The sequence below is a fragment of the Pholis gunnellus genome, assembly GCF_910591455.1.
Source record: "Pholis gunnellus genome assembly, chromosome: 2".
In the NCBI taxonomy this organism is placed as follows: domain Eukaryota; kingdom Metazoa; phylum Chordata; class Actinopteri; order Perciformes; family Pholidae; genus Pholis; species Pholis gunnellus.
Window position 1 is genome coordinate 24,013,708 of NC_136536.1, and position 22,554 is coordinate 24,036,261.

The window sequence follows — 22,554 nt, forward strand, 5'->3', positions numbered from 1 at the left end:
ATGCATTTTAAGAGTATGGGATGTGTTTATGATAAAATAAAGGCGTGTGCGAAAATTACACGCGGGTTTGACTCTTTTGAACAATCTTCCGCCTTTGACGTTACATGAAATGGTAGGAGCTCATGATGCATTTAGATGGCATAGGAAATATAAACGTTCAAACCTAGAAATGATATTAGCAATACATATTTAGAATCAAATGTTAGGACACAACGAATTCTTATTTGCTATACAACGTCCTGTCCGATGCACTGCCCGCTAAATGTGTTTTTCCAGGTTCTTCCACCCATTTGATCTTTCAAACTTAGACAAACTTTGCGGTTTAACAATACGACCTGAACGCAGCATGACACAACAGCGAAGATGGCGTGTTGTGGAAACTGTTTTTGTTGCCAATGTTGCTGCAGAGAAGGCGAGACACGGACGCCTGAGGAGCTGGTAAAGACTTATATTATAATCGGTCAAAACGAGGATCTCTTGATTCTCATATAATCCGATATGTTCCCTCAGAATTGCTCCAGAGCTCTGCACGGTGCCCTCCTCTGGCTTGCTTGCTCCGCCCTGCTGCTTGAGACTGTTCTGGTGTCTTGCAAACCACAATGACCTTAAGTCTATTCAGGATGTAACAGGCATTAGTCCTCCTTACACTGTGACTTTGTCTCATGGGGATATTGTTCGCTGTTTTCCTCATGCTAATGGGGAGAAAACCCTTGGACCAAACTCCATTTATTGTTTAATAAAGCTTCCTTACCCTCCATAACACCATTTAGTCCTTTGGTGGCTTATCAGAATACCTGCTTCAGTTCGGCATGCATGTTACATGCAACTCTTTAGTATGACAACCCCGTAGTACCTCTAGTCCTCCTCCATTCTACTCGGTGTAGTAATCTGAACCATTCATCTGTAGACCACATCCTGTCTTGAAGCTAAGCGAGTTTACTCTCTGTCAGGTGTTAACATTTGCAAAATAATTCAAGTTTATATTTATATTATTACTTCGTAAACTATGTGTGTTGCTGAATTCCCAAAAGCAATCAGCTAAAGACTTTATTTAGTTGGTTATATTTCCTGTGAACTGTCACTATACTAGTTATTTTTTACTTTTGAGTATTCCTCTTTCTTTCCTCAAGACAATCCTTGGGGAACTCGGAGATGAAGAGGATGAGATTCTACCCAGGAAAGATTATGAGGTGAGAAAGTTGTGAAACCCGTCATTCAGAGAAAGATCTCCAGTGAATGTTGACAGATCCATGCTGCCCCAGGTACAAATGAGAGTCAACGGATGTCTGACCCAGGTAATAGTTACACAGTATTTGTTTTGGCTTTAACAGAGTTTGGATTATGACCGCTGCATCAGTGAGCCCTATGTGGAGATTGTGGAGGCGATGGACAACAAGGTGAGACAAGTTAAATGTGTTGACTTTGTTGACTCATTGCTCAGATGTGGACGTTTCAAGAGAGCATGCAGATTGGATTTGAGTTGTGTGTCTTCTCAGCCGTCTGATAATATAGTCGTATGTGTTTTTTGGAAGAAGCTAGAGAGGCTGGATGTGCTCTGTAACGTGCTACAGTGTTTCTCCAGCCTTCTTCGTTGGTGGAAATTTACCACCTACTAACGTATGAACTGATTGTTAAACCCGGTGTTCCACAGGAGTTTATTTTAGAGCCATTATTGTTCTTAAGTCACATCATTTGGTCTTGTCTACTTTTTGTAAACTTTTTGTTTGTAAACTGGCTTCTAATATTTGATATTTGATGTGTATTGCAATAGTTTCTTTTATTCTTACAGAAAATGTAATAACAAAAATGCTACTCTGAATAATTACCTAAATCACATACAGCTTCAGTTAAATACACTTCTACTCAGTGTTAAAAATATATCTCATTTAGTTTAGTCAAAAAGACAAAAAACACAAGTGTAAATGTTTATATAGGTGATGGGAAAGATTTCTTGAGAGTAGTGAAAACTTAAGTATATAGAAATATGGAATAATGTATGTATTGAACATGTGCTCTCATCATTCACTGTGGAAGCAGTCATAGAGGCTACACATCAAGTTGAGAGCGAGAAATTAAATGCTGTCAGTGGATGTACACAAAGACTCAAACTATTCAAAGGCCTTAATTGTAATGGCATAGTCATGTAGACCTAAAAGATGAGGATACTTTTATTCTGTTGCTATATACTGTCATATTAGTTTCATGTGACAAAAACACACAGAGGTCTTAGATAATAGTTTCATTTTTATATTTTACATTTTAATTTGAGATATATATATAATGCAAATGTTTTTATTAAAATGTTCATCTGCCAATAGAAAGCCAAAAAGTATGAAGCAGTACGGTGGATGATGATGTTCGCTATCGGAGTCACAGTGGGTCTGGTAGGTGCATTGTGGGTGCCTCTGTCTTTCTTTGCTACATCCCAACCTGTTGCAGATGACCAGTCACTGATGTCTTCATGTCTCTCTCAGGTGGGCCTGTTTGTGGATTTCTTTGTACGCCTCTTCAGCAAAATCAAGTTCACTGTGGTTGGGGATTGTATCCTTTAACATGCATCAGCTGAGTTGATGATAAACAGAAGCTTTCATGAAAATAATGGATTCTCAAAATTGTGTGATGTGCTGAGTGTTAGAGTCGCTGCTATTTGTGATAAGGTTGTATGAGATGTGTGTATATATATCAATGGGGTAATAATATAAGAGTATATGATGTGTTTATGATAGAATAAAGGCTTGTGCGTAAATTACATGCCTGTTTTGAACAATCTTCCGCCTTTGGCGTCACATGAAACAGTGTGTATGTGTGTGTGTGTATATATATATGTTGTATTGTTACAGTAACAACAATAGATGGATGGGTCGTCTCAGTTGTAAATCTAAAGAGACAGGATCATCCTCAGTGTGGCCGCTTGTTCTACCTTAGTTGAACGCCTCCAGCTGTAGAGAAGTGCAGCGACAAAGGCTGTCTCCCTCTGTCTCTGCTGGAGCTCCTGGCATTCAACATGACCTTCGTCTTCATCGCCAGTGTGCTCGTCCTCATTGAGGTAGGACTGCTCAGATACAGTGGTTTTCAAATTCCAATTGAAGTTCTTTTCTGCTGATATTTGATATGTGTGACTTGGACCTGAGCTTGAACAAGTACACAAGTATATATAGAAAGAAAAACTTCCAAGAGGAAGCATCTTTGTTAGAATTAGCCACTGGTGAGAAACATCCCCACATAACAAATAATGAGTCAAACACAACAGTACACTACAGTATGTGTAGTTTATTGTCATCACTCGACATGATTTCTACGTGTTACAGCCTTAAACTGTTTGGACCCATTCCTACCTGGTGTCAGTGATATGTTGAGTCATTTTGTCATACTAGACAATACACTAACCTGTAGAACATGCTATATGTTGGTGTCCTGTTTCCAGCCAGTAGCTGCAGGCTCGGGGATCCCGGAAATCAAAAGTTACTTGAACGGAGTGAAGATTCCAGGAATCGTCCGGCTGAGAACCTTTCTCTGCAAATCTGCTGGAGTCCTGTTCAGTGTGGCTGGAGGTAAAGTACGAGTACAATATGTAACGTGTACAAGAAAAATGTTACTTGACTGAAGTGGCTGACAGCAGACATCCTGCCATTCATGTGAAACTCAAGTACACATGAAATAATACTGTCCGGAGGCTCAGAGCAAAGAGCAAAGTGTCTTTTATCAGGATATGATGTTGCAGATGAAATGAAGACGCAGAGCTGTTATTTATGTACTGTACCTGCATCAGTGATGAGCAGGTGGGTGGATGGTGCCTCTGACTCAGTGTGTGTCCACTCAGGTCTGTTTGTGGGGAAAGAAGGTCCGATGATACACAGTGGAGCCATTGTGGGAGCTGGCCTTCCTCAGGTACACCGCCACACGTCCTCAACACCGATGAGTACAACTGATCCTAATGCTCATGCTGAGATTACATTTATTTCTCAACTCTATGTCTGAAATGACACTTTTATGATTGTAGGGTTCATGTGTCTGATTGTGTATGTATACAGTAAATATAACCTTTATTTAGGCATGTAAGATCCCACTGAATATCCAACTCTCATTTCCTCAGGAGACTTCACCAAGATAGCAGCACTACACTTTACAGATAGGACAAAATACTACAGTATTAGTGCTGGGCAAGTTAACGCGTTATTATCGCGTTAACTCATTCATTCATTAATGCAGACAATTATTTTATCGCGCGTTAACGCATTTTAAAAAAAAATATTATTTTGAAAGTGCGTTGCTCACTGGCAGCGGTGGAGGAAGTCTTCAGACTACGTTGATGCAGCGAGTGGGAGAAGTTTAGAGAAACTAAAGCAACACAAGCTAACAGATGCTACAGAGAAGTGGAGACAAACTGCAGGTCAGTGTTGTGGAAGATGTCGGTCTGAGGAACGTTCTCAAGGTGCGTTCACGTCGCGTTTGGTGTGAATGCACCTTTAGGATCAACGAATGACGTCACGTATGAGTCTCAAGACGCACCGTCACAAGAAGAACACACGAGTTGTGTTAAAGGAGAGACGACAACAGCGATGCGTCACAACGAGCACCAGCTGCTGCTCTCACTGGAGACTACTGGACATCGCTGGGTGACCTTCATCACCTCTGAGTTACAGCGTTATAGTGATGAAGAGTAGAGCTGCATTCACATGAAGACACAACACACACATTGTGATGAAACGTGCTGAAACATGTTGTTCATGTTAACAGCAGTGAACGTTTCACATGACGTCACACACTGAGCACACAGAAGAGATAGAACTGCTGCTGTGTGAAGAGAATCCTGCTGTTAACAAGTGTCGTTGCAAAATGACGAGAAGAGACGGCGAACTGAAGTTTGCAACCCAGCGGGAAGTGTTTTAATAAGCACAAGCCAACATTCAACAAGTTCAACAAATCCAAAGTATGGTTTTCACAGCTTACTCTTATAGTCAAAGTTCACCCCTCTTATGTTACTTTCCACCAATCAAACTAGTCTGTTGAACCACAAACAAAACACATCACTATGTCATGCTCTCATGTCCTCGTTTGGGTCAAGATAACCTTTTGGCAGAACACACGATTCGTGTACGGGAAATGTTTGGAACCAAATTGGAGTGATAGATTATTCTAATAATAATACATTTTATTTATATAGTGCTTTTCATGATACTCAAAGACACTTTACATTAAAATCATCATATATAAAAGCTATACACTAAAAACACACATTAAAAGCAGTTTTGAACAGGTGGGTTTTGATTTGGGATTTGAACATGGAAAGGTCAGTACAGTCTCGGATGTGTTTGGGGAGTGAGATCCAGAGGGAGGGGGCTGATATGGAGAAGGCTCTGTTACCCCATGTCCGGTGCTTGGTCCTGAGTGGAAGAGACAGGAGGCATCAGAGGAGCGGAGCCGACGGGATGGAGTCTGGTGGTGAAGCAGGTCGGTGAGGTAGGAGGGTGCCTGATTGTGGAGGGCTTTGTGAGTGAGGAGACGGACTATGTATTGGATTCGTTGTGGGACGGGGAGCCAGTGGAGGTTCTGGAGAACAGGGGTGATGTGGTCACGGGAGCGGGAGTGGGTGAGCAGGCGAGCAGCAGAGTTCTGGATGTACTGGAGTTTATTGAGGATTTTGGATGATGTGCCGTGAAGAATGCTGTTGCAGTAGTCGATTCTGGAAGTGATGAAGGCGTGGATCAGAGTTTCAGCAGCAGATGAGGAGACTGATGGGCGGAGACGGGCGATGTTTTTTAAGTGAAAAAAGGCATTTCTGGTGATGTGGTTAACGTGGTGTTCAAAGGAGAGGTTGCTGTCAAACATGACTCTGAGGTTGTGGATGTGTGGGGAGGGAGACAGAGTGGAGTAGTCGATGGTGAGGCAGAAGTTGTGACTGGTTTTAGTGAGGGATTTGGGACCGATGATGATCATGTCAGTTTTATCACAGTTGAGTTTGAGGAAGTTGGTTTGCATCCATGATTTAATGTCCGTGAGGCAGTTGGTGAGAGTGGAGTGAGTAGCAGTGGAGATGTAGAGCTGGACATCATCGGCGTAGCAGTGGAAGTGGAGACCATGTTGACGTATGATGTTACCAAGAGGGAGCAAGTAGAGGATGAACAGAAGAGGACCAAGCACCGAACCCTGGGGGACGCCTTGAGACAGAGGAGCAGTGGAGGAGGTGCAGTTGTTGATGCTGATGAACTGTTGTCTGTTTGTAAGACATGATTTGATCCAGGAGAGAGCAGTTTACGGTGATGTTGAGGGAGGAATCGAGGCGGTAGTGAAGGATGTTGTGGTTGATGAGGTCAAAAGCTGCAGTGAGGTTGAGGAGGATGAGAGTATTGAGATGACCAGAGTCTGAGGAGAGGAGGAGGTCGTTGCTGACTTTGAGGAGGGCTGTTTTAGTGCTGTGCTGTGAGCGGATACCGGATTGAAATGGCTCGAACAGATCGTTGGCGATGAGGTGGGCTTTGAGTTGTGTAGCGACAACACGTTCCAGTATTTTTGACAGAAAGGGAAGATTGGAAATGGGACGGAAATTGCTCATGTTGTCAGGGTCAAGTCCAGGTTTTTTGAGGATGGGGGTGACAGCAGGCAGTTTGAGTGTGTCGGGGACTGAGCCGGAGCTGAGGGAGGAGTTAATGATTAAATACAAGTGCACAATACACTACTTTTGAATTCATTATTGAACTTTGCCATAACAATTCGATTAATCGCAAAAGAATCTTGCGATAAAAAATGTTAATCGTTGCCCAGCACTATACAGTATATTATATTACAAAGTTAGTAAATACAATAAAATAGAGCACCTAGTTTTTCTACTTAACGTTCCCATGAACAGGATTTAAAAATGTCCTACTTTGGCATGTCTTAAAGGATTCACAAGTGACATGAACAGTGAAACAGGTGTTACTTGCTGTAATTATTCCTCCTGTTCATACTGGCCATGAACTGATCCTTTCCTAATGCACTTTCATTGTAAAAATAATGACTGTTACAGAGGAACCAAAACCCCAAACCACTTTCTTCAGGTGAGAACTAATGCATATGAGAATTCAGATCCAGATCACGACATTGTAGTACAAAGTATTTGGATTCTACGGCTATTGCAGTAGAATTTAGCTATTGGCTGACCTGGAGGCAACTTTTGTCACCAAGCGACTAGCATAAGCTAAAATGTTAAAACTAACGTAGACCAAGCCCAGCAGTTCATGTGGTGATTTTTTAATCTTCTGTAACTGTAGCATGAAAGCATGTTGGAATCATGCTAACTAGCCAGCCACTGAGTGGGTAAAAACATAATACTTCATCCACACACTCACGTCACAGCGTATCACTAGATGATCAGTTCCCACACACACACTGTGTCCATATTGATTTAGTCTTTACCTTCCCAATGTTTTTTAATTCCAAGGTAGAGGCACTTCAGCCAAAACTCTGGTGCTTAGTTGCTCTTTAAATGGTTAAACAGACACTGATATTGATACTGAAGTGTGCTCATCACAAATGTTCTCCCTCTACCAGTTTCAGAGCATCACTTTCAAGAGGATCAAATTTGATTTTCCCTACTTCCGCAGTGACAGGTATGGCTGCGCTTCACCGTTATTAACAAAACACTGTCCACTGCTTCCCCAGAAGTCATAATATGGGACAAAATATTGTCAAGCGTAGCTCATCGTGTTGTCTTTTCTGTTTTTCAGGGACAAGCGAGACTTTGTGTCAGCGGGTGCTGCTGCTGGAGTAGCTGCTGCCTTTGGTGCTCCTATAGGCGGCACGCTCTTCAGTCTGGAGGAGGGCTCCTCTTTCTGGAACCAGGCCCTCACTTGGAAAGTGGTACGTCACCTTGTCCAATGAACACCAAGAGGGTCGAAAAGTTTTGTTCTTCCTGCTGACTCTGTCGTTTTTAGTAACTCTAGTGGAATTGGTCGGTGCAAGTGTCACTAAATGAGTACTCTATGCAGAGGCTAATGATCCACATCAAGAACTGATCATCTATCAGCACACATACCTCCAACATGAAGGAAACAAACCAGGGCTTTTCTCTGAAACCTCAGTCTGTCAGCTATACAGTTACATAGCACCAAGTACTAACCGTAGAGCAGCATTCAATGTTTTCCTTCCTCAGCTCTTCTGTTACATTTGGTTTCAGCTCTTCTGTTCCATGTCGGCCACCTTCACCCTTAACTTCTTCCGTTCTGGGATCAACTTTAACAAGTGGGGCTCCTTCCAGCTGCCTGGTCTGCTCAACTTTGGAGAGTTCAAGGTAAAGAGTCCATCGCTGCAGTTAACTCTTCATTTGATACAAAATATCTGTAAATGTGTGGTTTGTATTTATTCAAGTAATCTTATAACTATTCAATGTTTTATTGATGACAAAAACTTATATTTTAATAAGATAAAAATCTATTGTCAACTCAACTTTAACCTTCTCATTCCTCCACAAATACTGGAACATTCCTCTTATTTAATAACCCACACTCTCCGATGAACTTTTTGAACCGTTCCTTTCTGGATTTTTGTATATATAACTATATACAAAACTTTATAAACTGTGATATCAAATAGCTTCTGCGGCTCCAGACACATTTTATTTGGTGAAAAATAGGGCAAAATGGCTCTTTGGATGGTAAAGGTTGCCGACCCCTGTCCTAAACGCTTAGAAAGGGAGGGGTGAGCTGAGGGGTATTCAGTCGGTTGCAATCTGCAACCTCACCACTAGATGTCACTGAATCTTGTGCACTAGTGGTTCATTTAGCTGTTAGCCAAACACGCTGCAGACTATTACCTTCCCACAGGGGACAGAATAGCAGACGGGGAGGTTGGAGATGTCATCAGCTGTGTTATCACTAGCTGCCCCTGCTGGTTAAGAGTAGTGAGTGAAGAGTCAGCAGAACGTTAATGACACTGTAAAATAGGTAATAGAAGGTGTGAGTCACCGCAACCATGAGAGGTTCATGAGCATGCAAACATAACGGAGCACCCAACACATTCTACAGTTTGCTGCAGCAGAATGAGAGAGTAAGTTATGGATGAACATAGAGATGCACATGTTAGCCATTGTTAGCAATATCGGTTGATAAAAATGCATTATGCCCGTATTTTGCTCATGCAAACCCAGTAGCAACATATCCACTGATAGAAGTTGGACAGTATGTATGACGGATTTAATGAGACACAAGTAAGACAGAAGTGCTAATAAACAGCATATTACTACAGCTGTTCTACTGTTGATGTGCACTCCAAGGGCAGCCGTCTTGGATTTTAAGGTCAGGGTTGGTGGGGTTCGTCCGTCTTTCCAAGTTGGATATCCGCCTTTAGGCAGCGTTCCAGTTGAAGTTTCCGACTGTGAACTCGGAAATTCTGACTTTCGCAGTTCAAATGGAACGCAGCAAATGATTCACTGCTGCTTTTGACGCTGTCCACCATACTGCTCTCCCACTCTACGCTACTGGTACTGGCCTCTCCTGGGTAAAGTCATATCTCACAGACAGACAACCGTTCAGTATCAACGGCCCAATCCCAACGTCCCCCCTCACGGACTTTGAGGCGCGCTCCCGCGAAGTCCGTGAGGGTTTAGGGCTGTCCCGCTGTCAAATCATCGAGTGTTTGAAGCTCTCTCGCAGACATTTTGAGCCCTTTATGAACCCTTACCGTATGCTGACTAAGTTTAAGGGAATTACCCACAAATCATTGCAATGTGACGTTAAACACGGGGTAACCAGTGGACGCACGGAGACGTAAACAAAAAGGTAAACAAAGAGGACGGCTCACGTGTGCTCAGCCTGTATAATAAATAGATTATAATAAATGACCTCTCATCTTGAGAGGAAAGAGCCTGAAGACGTTCAAATCAGGGAGTACAAAGTATACAATAAATACACACAATTATACATCATATTTGTTGCCGTTTTATTAACGTGATATGTTGCAGCAAAGTGCTGTCCCATTCCTATTTACACCATTTCGAGCCCTCACAGACTCTCACACTCACCCACTCACCAGGTGACGTCAGTGAGTCCTTGAGGGTTCAGGGTTCGAGGCTTTAGGGGGACGCTGGGATTTGGCCAACAACTGCAGCTCCTCACCGGCTCCTCTGTCCCAAAGCGCCCCCCAGTGTTCAGAGCTCGGTCCTCTACTGTTCATTCTCTAGTCTACACGCTCCCCCTTGGTAACATCATCCGTTGTCACAGTCTCCACTTCCACTCCCTCTACCCTGATTTACCGCAATAATATGATGATAAACACAACCGTCCTCAAACTAAACTGTGATCAATCTGATATGACTATCATTGGTCCCAAGTCCCTCACCAAATCCACTCACAACTCCTGCCACTGACAGCTCCACTCTGCTCGGACTCAATTCCAACTCCTTCTCATCACATACAAAGCCTTCCATAACCAGGCCCCCTCCTACCTCACCCTCCTTCTTCATCGCCACACTCCTTCCTTCAGCCTCGTGTTCTCTAGACACCGACCTCCTGTTCCTCACATCCAGGACCAAACAGCTGGGCTGACGAACTGTAGCTGCCCCCTCCATCTGGAACTCAAACACGTGTGACTGCTCTGAACTGCTTATGTTCAAGAAGTTACCCAGAATCCCCTATAATGTTGGATTTATTGACCTGTGCTACCTTTTGCCTTTAATGTGTTTAAGCTCTCTAAGATCTTTTACTTCCTTGAAAAGCACTCTATACATAGAATGTGTTACTTGATATAACATATATTAATATTATGGTCTAAATAGTAATGTATTGTTTGAACTCCCTGCTCTTCAGTGTTCAGATGGAGATAAGAACTGCCACCTGTGGACAGCGGTGGACCTGGCCTTCTTTGTCCTGATGGGGGTGGTGGGTGGCCTGCTGGGGGCGCTCTTCAACTGCATGAACAAGATCCTGGCCAAGTATCGCATAAAGCACATCCACCCCAAGGCCAAGTTTGTCAGGTGATGAGCTGTTCACACAGGAAACTGTTCATCTTCTTCCAGAACATCATGCCTGTCAATCAAAGCTAGTAGCTGTCTTCAATATCAGCTGTGGTTTTGAAAGCAAATATTTGGAAATGTGATGCTAATTTCCATTCAAGTGTGTATTTATGGAAGTTGATCTGATGCACTTTTCCAGAGTTCTCGAGAGTCTGCTGGTTGCCATGGTGACGACCGTGGTGATATTTGCAGCTTCCATACTGTTGGGCGAATGTCGCGACTTGTCCTCCCCCACATCCCATAACACCACAGTAAGTCTCTGTCATGGTCACAGTACGGAGCACCTGTTGTGGACTCTTCTTAATCCACATCTCACTGTTTAGAACAGTAGAAGCTCACTCCATCAAGGGCGAGGACCGATTTAAGCAGAAACAGTTTCCATTGGTTAATCCATCGATCCATTCTCTGTGGCTTGTCTGGGTCCAGGTTGCATTCATTTAATCAATGACATCATGAGGAATTATTTGATGTACTGCTGGGCAGTACTGACAACCATGTGATGCTCGGTTATGTAGTGTCTGCTGATTTTCCATCATATTTCCATACTGTAAGTCGAGAAGAAATGAAAACCCTTCTGGATCACATCCTCTAAGACTGCCCACCTTTTAGCGGTCCAATTAAATGTGAAGGATTTGATTAAAATCCCACTTTAAACTATTCTGTGAAATACTCACAGTACAGAAGTTTCACTGTTTGAACATAGATGTGTATGAAATGACATTCCATGTGGTATTAAAATGGATCTTAAAAAGTCTTCACGATTGTTTAGTTTCTCATGTTAAGTTGTGAGTTGTGTTTCCAGCTGTCCGGCGGAGAGGACATCAACTCAACCATTCGACAGTTCTTCTGCTCCAACAAGACCTACAACGACATGGCCACGCTGCTCTTCAACCCACAGGAGGCTGCCATCCACCAGCTCTTCCACCAGGAGGGTGAGATGAGCACACACACACATTCACAGTAGCTCTTTGTTAGTTTAATCATATCTTTTTGAAACACACCCCCCCCCCCCCCTTGAATTTCCTGGCACATAAGACATAGTTTCATTTTCATGATTGTATTTAGTATTTTTTCTGTAGTTTTATTGGGTGGTGCTTATTAGTATCATTGTCATTACTGTAAGACGACAGTATAATAAAGTCAAACACGTTATTGATCATACTCGCACATTGGACCTTTTACATCTGTTATATGCACACAGAGCTGCATGTGATGATACAGCCGTGGCACAGTAGATGATGGGGAGGTGAAATTGCAAAATCCGTTAAATATTGTGGTCAAAAAAACTATTTAATAGTACAGAGTGAGTCCTAAAATACTGAAATAAGAAACATTGGGAATAGAAGTTTGTCTTTGGAGTATTTATTCTCTGCGCAGAGAAGGCTCCATCGTCATTCAGAGTACAGTGTAGTCTCCATGAGGACGAGTGTCCCTCTCCTTTATGAAGGCCCTCAGCGCAGGCTGGGGGACCAGCATGTGTTCACATTATAACAAGTCATCAACCGTTTCCAGCTGCCCATTGACGCCTCCATTCATCCCCTTCCTCTTCTGAGCCTTGTCACACGAGACATCTGTCTTTTATTACCCTTGCTTGTCCCTGGGAATCCTCACACCTCGAGGTGTTCTCTATGAGAGCAAGAAGGTCATAATAGGTAAATATGTCACAGTAGAGGAGAATTAGCAAAGTATACATTTTCCTCCACAATATACAAATTGAATGTTTTAGATAAATGATGAAAATGTAATGTGAATCCTAATGTATCTTTCCATGGTCTATTCTAGCTCTCTCTCTCTGAGTGTGGTAGAAAACTGCATAAGACCCAGAAATGCTCCCGGCTTCCTATCGATCACTTTCAGGTGGTCCGTATGACCCACTGACTGTCCTAATGAAGACCTGCCTGCTGCTCTTCCCGTCAGGTACCTTCAGCCCTGTGACTCTGTCCGTCTTCTTCCTGCTGTACTTCTTGTTGGCCTGCTGGACCTACGGTGTGTCTGTACCTAGCGGCCTCTTCGTCCCCTCACTGCTCTGTGGGGCGGCTTTTGGACGTCTGGTTGCCAACATCCTCAAAGTGTAAGAACCATTTGACTCATGTTCTAATGACCAAAGCTTGGCTGTCCCCATATCCCAATGGCTATGAAATATCACACATATCAAATGATCTCACAAATGACCCGTGTCATCGGTTAGAGACAAAGAGACAGAGCTAAGAGAGATAATATGTGTCTTACATTCATCAAGTGACACTCCCAGTGAATGAAATGAAAACCCCAAATGACTAAACAAAGACCCATGCTGGGTCAGAGCGCCAAGTAACCTCGCTGCTGGTCGTACAGGTCCACAGCCACGTGGTGGAATCTGCTGACTGGATGATTTTCTTTCACTTTTTCCGTTGTCACAGGCTTTGAGCTTTGAACTGTGGGAGACAGCCTGTTGGTTCAAGTCTTTACACTTCACCACACATAAGCTCACTGTACATTCCCCCTCTGACTGGAGAGATACTGGTCCTTATTCTGTGTCTGTCCTCTGTTAGGAAACTGGGAATGGACATCTACTCGGGGACCTTTGCTCTCATTGGAGCTGCCGCCTTCCTCGGAGGCGTGGTCCGAATGACCATCAGTCTGACTGTCATCCTCATTGAATCCACCAATGAAATCACATACGGGCTGCCCATCATGATCACTCTAATGGTACTGTCATGTTATACATTTCAGCATTTTCTACCTTCAACCACCGTGCTGTTTTTAATTCAAACAACATGAAATGATTTCATGTTTGTCTGTGTTAGTCTTGAGTAGTGAAGAAGTGTGTGTGATGCCGTCATGTACTTCCTGTTGGGCTCATGTGGTAAATGGTTTTGTGTTTATCGTCAGGTTGCCAAGTGGACTGGAGATTTCTTCAACAAGGGCATCTATGACATCCACATCCAGCTCAGAGGAGTGCCACTGCTGGAGTGGGAGACTGAGGTTGAAATGGACAAGTAAGATTTGTAGTTTATCAGAATAGAAGCCCAAGGGCTGAAGGCTTTTCCTTCACTCTGGTGACTCTCTACAGCCTGTAGTCTTTAATCAGAGTGATGTCGACGTCAAGCCACAGCTGCAGTCGAGTTAGTTACATTTTATCCAACCAGCAGCAGGCCTGTTGGAGTCTGACACTATGAACTTCCTCAGCACCGTCCCTTCCTGCCCATCCTCTCCCTTTGTCTTCATCCAAAAGCAGCAGGTTACCGGGGGCAACGACCGCACATCATCTTCTTTTTGCCAAGTTTACCAAACTAGCACATTTGAGTTACAATACAGGAGTACATAAGGCTGTTATGATCAACATGATGTGAAAGTGGAATCATGTTTAGAAGTTGTATAGTGTGCCCATAACCATGGAGGATGTTACTTATTAGCGGATGATAGACAGCATGGATGTGGCATCAGGGAGGATGGAGGACGGAGGATTAAGGCTGCTGGATCTTCTCTGGGCAGGATGTTTAAGCTGCTGTATTCATATTTGAAACTCTGGATGACAGTGAAGTACTCTTTCTGATCCCGCCCTCGCTAGAGCTGCCATCAAGTGCTGAGTTTTCTTCTTTAAACTTGTAGCTGGGCGACTGTGGCCCAGTGGTAGAGCGGGTCATCCTTCAATCAGAGGATCGACGGTTCGATCCCCGGCTCCTCTAGTCCATGTCAATGTGTCCAGGGGAAAGACACTCAACCCCAAGTTGCTCCTACGGTGTATGAATGCTCCTGTCATCAGTGTGTGACTGGGTGAATGAGGACATGTAGTGTTAAATCACTTTGAGTGGTCAGAAGACTAGAAAAGGGTTCTACATGTACAGTCCATTTAGCATTTATTCCCCACTTCTCCAGGTTTGACATTGTGTATCAGCTCTCAGCAGCTTCAGGACCAGAGCTTCCTCTTTACAGACCCATGCTGATGAATTCTAACAGTGCTCGTGTGTTTTTCTTTCCCTTCATGTGATCAAGGCTGACAGCCAGTGATATCATGGAGCCCAACTTGACCTACGTGTACCCCCACACCCGGGTCCAGTCTCTAGTCAGCATCCTGCGCACTACCGTATACAACGCCTTCCCTGTGGTCACTGAAAACCGGCAGAACGAACGGGACTTCATGAAGGGCAACATCCTGGTCAGCAACAACATCCGCTTCAAGGTACGTCCTGTGCCATTGAACATGTGGAGCCCTCCAAGCTCAGCTTCATTTCCAGAGGCAGTCAGACAAATAGAGGAGAGACTGAGGACATTTCAGCAGACCTTGTGGATGTGAGACATCTTTCTAATGACGCTGCCACCCTAGCAGCAGTGGTGTAACCAGTGGGTGGAGGTGGAGGTGTGTGACCAGCAGTCTACTCTTCTCTCTCTGCCACAGAGACAAGAAGCTGTCTGTCCTACACCAAGCAGCACTGCATGCCAATAACATTTGAATGAGTAACTAACGTTGTCAATAAGGAACAGCACATTTTGAAACAATCCATTACATTTTCTAATGACATCAATCAATGACAAAAATACCTTCTATTTGGCTAATACACCTTTTAAGTCAATTATGAAAACAGCCTTTTGCTGCTGTCATAACTCCTAACATAAGCGAAGCACCAAAGGGATTGTAATGTGATGATGTTAATTTAAGATTACGTCAGTGTTTGTGGGTGTTAGAATGGATCTGGGGGGGCTCGACATCAAGAGAAAGTGTGTAAACTTATCCTCCTTTTAGAAATCCAGTGTTGTGTCCCGTGCGGGGGAGCAGCGGCGCCGCTGCCAGTCCATGAAGTCGTACCCGTCCAGCGAGCTGAGGAACGTGTGTGACGAACAGAACGTGGTGGTAGAGCCAGCAGAGGAGGGAGAGGACCTGCTGCAGCAGATGCTAGAGAGGAGGTAGGCCACTGTATAGTTCTCTACACACTGTTGTACTGTATCATAATCATCAATGGATCGTCAAATGCTTAAATAAAACAAATTCAATCTACAAATTAAACATGATCAAATCACAACACAGAAAACAAAGTGAAAACAGTGTTTGAATGTTGTCCAGCAGAGAGCAGCATCCACTTCTAAGAAACTACAAGAAGGAATGCATATCATTGGATCTGCTTTATTTCTTAGTCAGACTGTTTTTTACCAGGCATTTTAAATCTTCCATACTTCGGCAAAAGTAGAATAATCTAAATATATTATGAGGTAATATCAAAAAATGATATTATAAAAGTGAATACTATATCATGGTTTAGTTTGGATAACCTGTGTTGTGTCAGTGAGACAGCCCTCCTGTAATTGTTGTATTGTTCCACATGCAGACACGCTCCGTACCCCAACCTGTACCCAGACCAGTCTCCCAGTGAGGAGTGGACCATGGAGGAGCGCTTCCGACCACTCACCTTCCACGGCCTCATCCTACGCTCCCAGTTGGTCAACCTGCTCATCAGAGGGGTCTGCTACGCTGAAAACCAGTCGGTCTGTCTCTCTCGATCTCACACACACACACACACACACACACACATGCACGCATGAGTCTTTTTGGTGACAGATTTTCTATATACATTCAGAGCGCCACTCAGCCCAGGTTGTCCTATGCAGAGATGACTGAAGATTACCCACGTTACCCTGACATCCATGACCTGGACCTGACCCTGCTCAACCCCCGCATGATAGTGGTATGACCAGTCTAAACACTACCTTCTTTTTTAATGTGGTATAGAAACAAATTGAAAACGTTTTTTTTGATATTTCAATAAAAATGGAAATATGAGTCAATAAAGAAAAGATGTGTCCTGTGTTCCCAGGATGTCACCCCCTACATGAACCCATGTCCCTACGCAGTGTCGCCCAACACCCACGTCTCCCAGGTGTTCAACCTGTTCAGGACCATGGGGCTGCGACACCTCCCAGTGGTGAACGCTGTTGGAGAAGTAAGTATCCGAAAGAGTTGAGGCTCTAGTTCCTCCAGCGTCATGTTAAAGGCTGACACTAAGTGTTTTAAACTCGGTGTTTCGATCATCAGACAAAAGAGAGAAACCCCAATTAACATGGTTGTTATGTTTCAGTACAGCATACAGTGGCTAATGTTGTGTCTGCCATCTCTTTCAGATTGTTGGAATAATCACAAGACATAATTTAACCCACGAGTTCCTTGTGGCCAAACTGCGGCAGCACAGCATCACTATTTGACCCGACTGGACAGTCTGCTGTCCCTCCAACCCAGACCCTCCAGCCCGGTCCTGGTCCTGGTCCTGAGTCCTTGTCTGTCCATTTGTAATAGCATGCACACATATCTCTGTGGTACAATAAGGAACACATTTATATTTGACTCAAGTCTTACATTTTCAGTGTTGAGGAACCTGGCTTCATACCCGAGGGACACGTTACTAGAACCACATTAGTTTTGACTGTAGAAAATGTTTTACACGTCACAGATATCCCCAACGATCCATATGATCATTTATGAGCTGGCTCTCCTCTGACACAGCACCAGATGATCTGATAGCATTGAGCTTAACACATTAACCACCTCAGCTGTTCTTTTGGTGACTACAGTATTATCGTCACTCAGTTGTACTCAAGCTCTCCTTCCTGTCATGCTCCCCCTTCAGAAGCCAAAACAACACCCACACAACTCATTTAGTTTTTATCAATCGTTAATGATTATAAAACATTTCTTTTCCCTTCTTTTAGCTGGATCGCCTCGCTGGCAGCAGCACATTGTAGTTTGTTGGTCGTCCACACAGAACTGCAAAGATGTATTAAGTGAAGTGTTGAGCTGTTTCTGCTGGTTGGAGACACAAAAGACAGATTAGCTTTGCAGGCGGAGCTTGTAATAAAGCAGTCATAGCCCAACATAGCTAGCTAGCCTTCTGACTACATGTTCGTTTGAATTGCATTGAACAGACATTGACTGAAAGCTGCAGCAGCTTGTTGATCGTGTTACTCACCGTTTGAAGGAAGTTGCAAAGGATTCCTCGCTACCCTCATGACAGAATCTTTCTTTTGACCTTTTGATCATGCTTTATTGTCGTTATCACTGTAGCACTTTTACGTTTGACTGGAGTATATGCACTAAAGCAGGTCCCCTCCCGGCCTGTGACTGAACTAGAGCTCTGGGAAGAGCTGTTGGACATACAGTATCACGTGTAACCACCGTAAACACATTAGCATCGATTTGCACTCATGACATGTAGTAATATTTTCACTGTCATTCAGTCAGTGACCTCAGCAGACAGTCTTGGTTCAGTAACCGGGCATTCCCCATTCTAACACAACTATTGTGTCGATTATATGGTCCACTGTCCTGGGTCATCGTTTCATTCCCCTCAAATGTGACTGGGAGCAAAGGCAAGTAAGAAGAAGTGGAATTGTACCACTTATTTATTACCACTTGTTTATTAGCGACCACAATGGCACATGTATGTACATCAAACATTCCTTATTTGTTTCTTGTCTCGGCTTTAAGTTTTATTTAAGAGATTATTTTTTTATACAATTTCATGTTTATGATTTGCTGCCTGTGCTGTGAATGATTCTGTGTCATGTCATTGCATTTCTAAAGGGACCAATGCTGTCCTGGATAATATTGTTTATAGTCTCGGCATTGCTCACTTGTTATTTTAAAATGAGTCTTTTTACGTTGTGCATACTAAATACTACATATGGCAGGTGGCGAGCAGAATATGAGATGAGGAGAAACAGTGGACAGTACACGTCCTACTGTGAAGCCAGAGCCGAGGGACCGTTTGCCAAATACTTGGTTTCACATGAGTTCTGTGGAGATGTTAGACGGCGCCCTGTGCTTGTTTCAGATGTAGAACTGGCCCATGGAACAAAAAGCAGAGAGACCTCTGTCTTGTGCCTTTTTAGTGTTCAAATAAAGCTCCTTCTGTTTTGTCAAATTGAATAAGTGTGTCTTCATGTTTTTTTTTATTCAAACCCGTTCTGGATAAGGCTGCACATACTAATGCCACGGAGGTTGTGATCATGCAGTGTGTCCACTAGAGCAGGAAGGATTAGATGATTATGTGAATTGTTGATCGACAGAACAATAATCAACTTTTTTGTCAGTGAATTAACTGATAAATCAAGAAAATAATTAGCAGATGAATCAATAATGACAATTATAGCAACTAACAGAGTTCACATGCTATCACACTGGAAAAGGGACAAACTAAAGAACATTAAATCCAATTTCTACATCGGTGCTGTATGTGTGCTGTTGATTGACATTCTCCCACAATGCAAATGAATGAAACAGTTGAAAATAGAAATATCTTTGTGAGACAGAAATAAGTAGTCGTAAAGACATTTAGTGTAGTTTCATTGGCAGTGACATGCAACGTGTCACATGTTGTATACTTTAAGTAAGTAAGTGTGCTGTCTGTTGCCCACTTAGTGACTTTCGTGCTAGATTTAGCGACTGTTGGAGCTACTTTCATTAGAAAAGAGTTGGCAACACTGAGCCGGGTCTTTTGGTTGGAACATGTGTAGAGTTTAGTGTAGTCTTGCTCATTTTTCAAAATTACCAACCGCTTTAATGAACTGTATTTTTCCTCAAAGTTTGATATTTAAAATATGATTTACTGAGCTCTGTGGACCCAGACAATGATGTATGACAGCCCTGTGAATCTCATTATAGCAGGGACAGGTGCCTAAGTGGCCATTGAGACCAACAGAGGCCCCTAACAGCTCAGGTGCAGCTCAGCATTAACCAGTTCTGACACAACTAATGCAGAGGTGTAAAGAAAAAGAATGAGGCCTGAATGTCTCAGTAACAGGGAAGAAGCTAACTGTACAGCTTCACCTTGATCAATGTCTTAACTTGGTTTTCTTTACAGGGAACATTACAGCACTAACGTGGATGTGGCCCCTCAGCCTCTAGGCACATGCTGGCAGGAAGACAGGATATTGAGAACTCCAGTGAGGAGATTATGCTCTTGGGGCACAAACACAAGTAGCTTATTTACCCTCTTCTAATTCTCTGTGCATGAAAATAACAGCTAAATGCGACATTTCTTATTGATCATGTGTAATATATCTCACACAGGCAGCAGGAGATGTTTATGTCTTCATACAGGATGGCGGGAAAGTGCACGCTAAAGTACCGTCCATCTGAATCCTGATGTCAAAATGTACGCCTGTCACTATAAATTGAACTTGTTTTTAACCAATGGATTCATCTCCTCAACAGCAGTGAGCATATCAGAAACACACATGTATGGCACTGCTGTAACTGACACTAAACACTCAAACATCACGATGAGAGATGATGATATTTACAAGAGGCTATCATCATGTCACCGGGCTGATTGCTGTCATTTACCTCTATTTAATCCAGCCAGTAACAAAGCTCCAACTTTCACCTGTGGGCTAATTGAACCACGGCCTGTTCTGCATAATGGGTGAGTAGACGTGTGCAGAGGTGAAAAGCTGGCCTCTATACCATTATACTAGATTACCAAGATAAGAGTAGAAACACTTGTGTGTAATTGTAGACAAGCTGTTAGCGCTGGTGACAAATAACTGTAAGCAAGCTGCTGTAAGAGAACAAATCTGAAGCCAGTCATATTATTTCCATGTGATTACACACAAAAGAGAGCTAATGGCTGCTGGTCCCTGAGGGAAGGAAGTGCAGGAGTCAAGATTGGTACGGCACCTCACAGAATCTCACCGATTAGCTCCATCATCTCCTTTCTAGTTTCATTTCACTGCAGTCTCTCAAACCTTCATCTCATTGTCAGCTCCTTCAGTCCTGTCCCTTCACAATGTCCAATTCAAAAGTAGAACAGCATTTCTCAAAATGGAAATGCCTGAAGTGAGTCAATACAGTTCAATAAATAGATAAATAGTTTTTTTATTTATAAAAGGACTACTTTGATCCATTTCAGGGGACTTTTATTTCATAATGCCACATTTATTCCCTTGTTCTTTTTATTTCCATCTGTCCCATATTCTAATAAAAGGGGCGTGGTTATCTCACAGATTCAGGACGTTAGTCTCCAGAGCTGTCTTCGCTCTCCTCCTGATGAAGTAGTCTCAGCATCAGGGAGTGAGGACCGCGTGGTGCGCTAGCTAGGTAACTCTTGTTTCATTTGGGGTCTGATGAACAGTGACTTCATTAAATTCAGGGCTCCGTATTACCGCAATCCCTAACACCGCCTTCTTCAAAGTCCTCCAAATGAGGAGTGGGCAACGTGGCACCGTGCCTCTTGAAATTCAACCACTGCAACCAGATTGCATTGCATTGCTGCTAACATAGGCTGTGTTCAAAATTGCATACATACACACTATTCATAATTGTGTGTATTGCGGTTTCACACTAGATTTTGTGTTTGCGAAAAATGAGTATGAGATGTGAGCTTAGTTCACATACTCAACTGCCCCACAATGCATTGTGTCTGGGTGCATTGAGACCAGATGTCTTGCAAACCAGCCCTGCTTTAGCTTACGTCAGTATGGACAGTCTGCTGGTAAAATCATACTTAATGGTTCATTTAGCAGGCAGTATACAGTAAAAAGTAAAAAACGTATAAAAGTAGTCCTTTGAAAACATCCTTTAGAGATAAAAACATATTTATTTACTGACTCATTTATACATATTTACTTACGTATTTGTTACCTCATTTATTTATTTCAGGATTTATATATATATATATATATATATATATTCATATGGCCATATGAATAAATAAATAAAATGGCATTCCATTGTTGAAAGATCGTAGAAAAGTATGAAAGCATAAAAGTATAACTATTATAACCTGTAACCTTTCAAAGTATAACCATTAACATACGTGCCTTAAACCTCCATTCTCTGCAATGTCCATCAGGGGTTAACTTCTCTGGTTTCATAAAGATAAATATTCATATAGAATTCTATGAGAAAAGGACCCTACTTCTCACTTGATTATTTATATTTATATTACTTCTCACATATTCTCTCAGTAAACATTGTAAACATGAGTTTATGATCTCAATCTTTAGTTTCAAGTCTTCTTCAATACAGCATGATGTTCATTTAGTAAGTGATGGTCCATTTAGAGTCAGTTAGGGGGCGACTAGCTCACTAGGCTAAGAGGGTTGTCTGGTAACTGGAAGGTTGACGGTCCGATCCTTGCATGGGACGTGTTCTGTGTCCTTGAGTGAGACACTGTCCCCTCGTCATAGGCTGGTTGGACTACCTTTTGTTTAACAGGCCACTAACACTGTGATGTCCGGTCTGGGAACTGTCCGTGTTTTTGTCCTTCAACTTCAACCATTTAATGGGTTGTTTTTATTTCATGAAAGTTAATTGTAACGTTGTCGATTAAAAATGTCTTATTCAGTGTTTGGTTGTACTTAGCTCCGCCCTCTTGTGTCACTTCTGGTTGCAAAAAAGCAGAATGGCGACGGCCAAAATGCCGAACTCCAGGCTTCAAAATGGCAGGCCACAAACTAATGGATGACATCATGGTGACTACGTGCACTTCTTATGAACAGTGATGGGTGCAAACAATTGATGCTCAGGACAAACACTGAGAACAGCACTCAGTGAACCAACGGACACGGTGATGTTCTCACTTCTCAGCAGCATCATA

At 42.9% G+C, this 22,554-nt stretch overlaps 1 protein-coding gene across 1 annotated transcript; it reads left to right on the forward strand.

Moving 5' to 3' along the window:
- Positions 1 to 56: 56 nt before the first annotated feature.
- On the forward strand, positions 57 to 18,878 carry clcn6 (chloride channel 6). The gene is made up of 23 exons (XM_079182433.1): positions 57 to 438; positions 1,131 to 1,190; positions 1,332 to 1,397; positions 2,319 to 2,384; positions 2,475 to 2,541; positions 2,940 to 3,046; positions 3,425 to 3,551; positions 3,821 to 3,888; positions 7,531 to 7,589; positions 7,707 to 7,839; positions 8,156 to 8,269; positions 10,782 to 10,948; positions 11,127 to 11,238; positions 11,790 to 11,919; positions 12,905 to 13,058; positions 13,519 to 13,675; positions 13,859 to 13,965; positions 14,963 to 15,149; positions 15,711 to 15,871; positions 16,291 to 16,447; positions 16,540 to 16,647; positions 16,777 to 16,902; positions 17,081 to 18,878. The coding sequence occupies exons 1-23, from the start codon at positions 364 to 366 to the stop codon at positions 17,159 to 17,161; spliced, it is 2,589 nt and encodes an 862-aa protein (XP_079038559.1). The 5' UTR covers positions 57 to 363; the 3' UTR covers positions 17,162 to 18,878.
- The last annotated feature ends 3,676 nt before the right edge of the window (positions 18,879 to 22,554 follow it).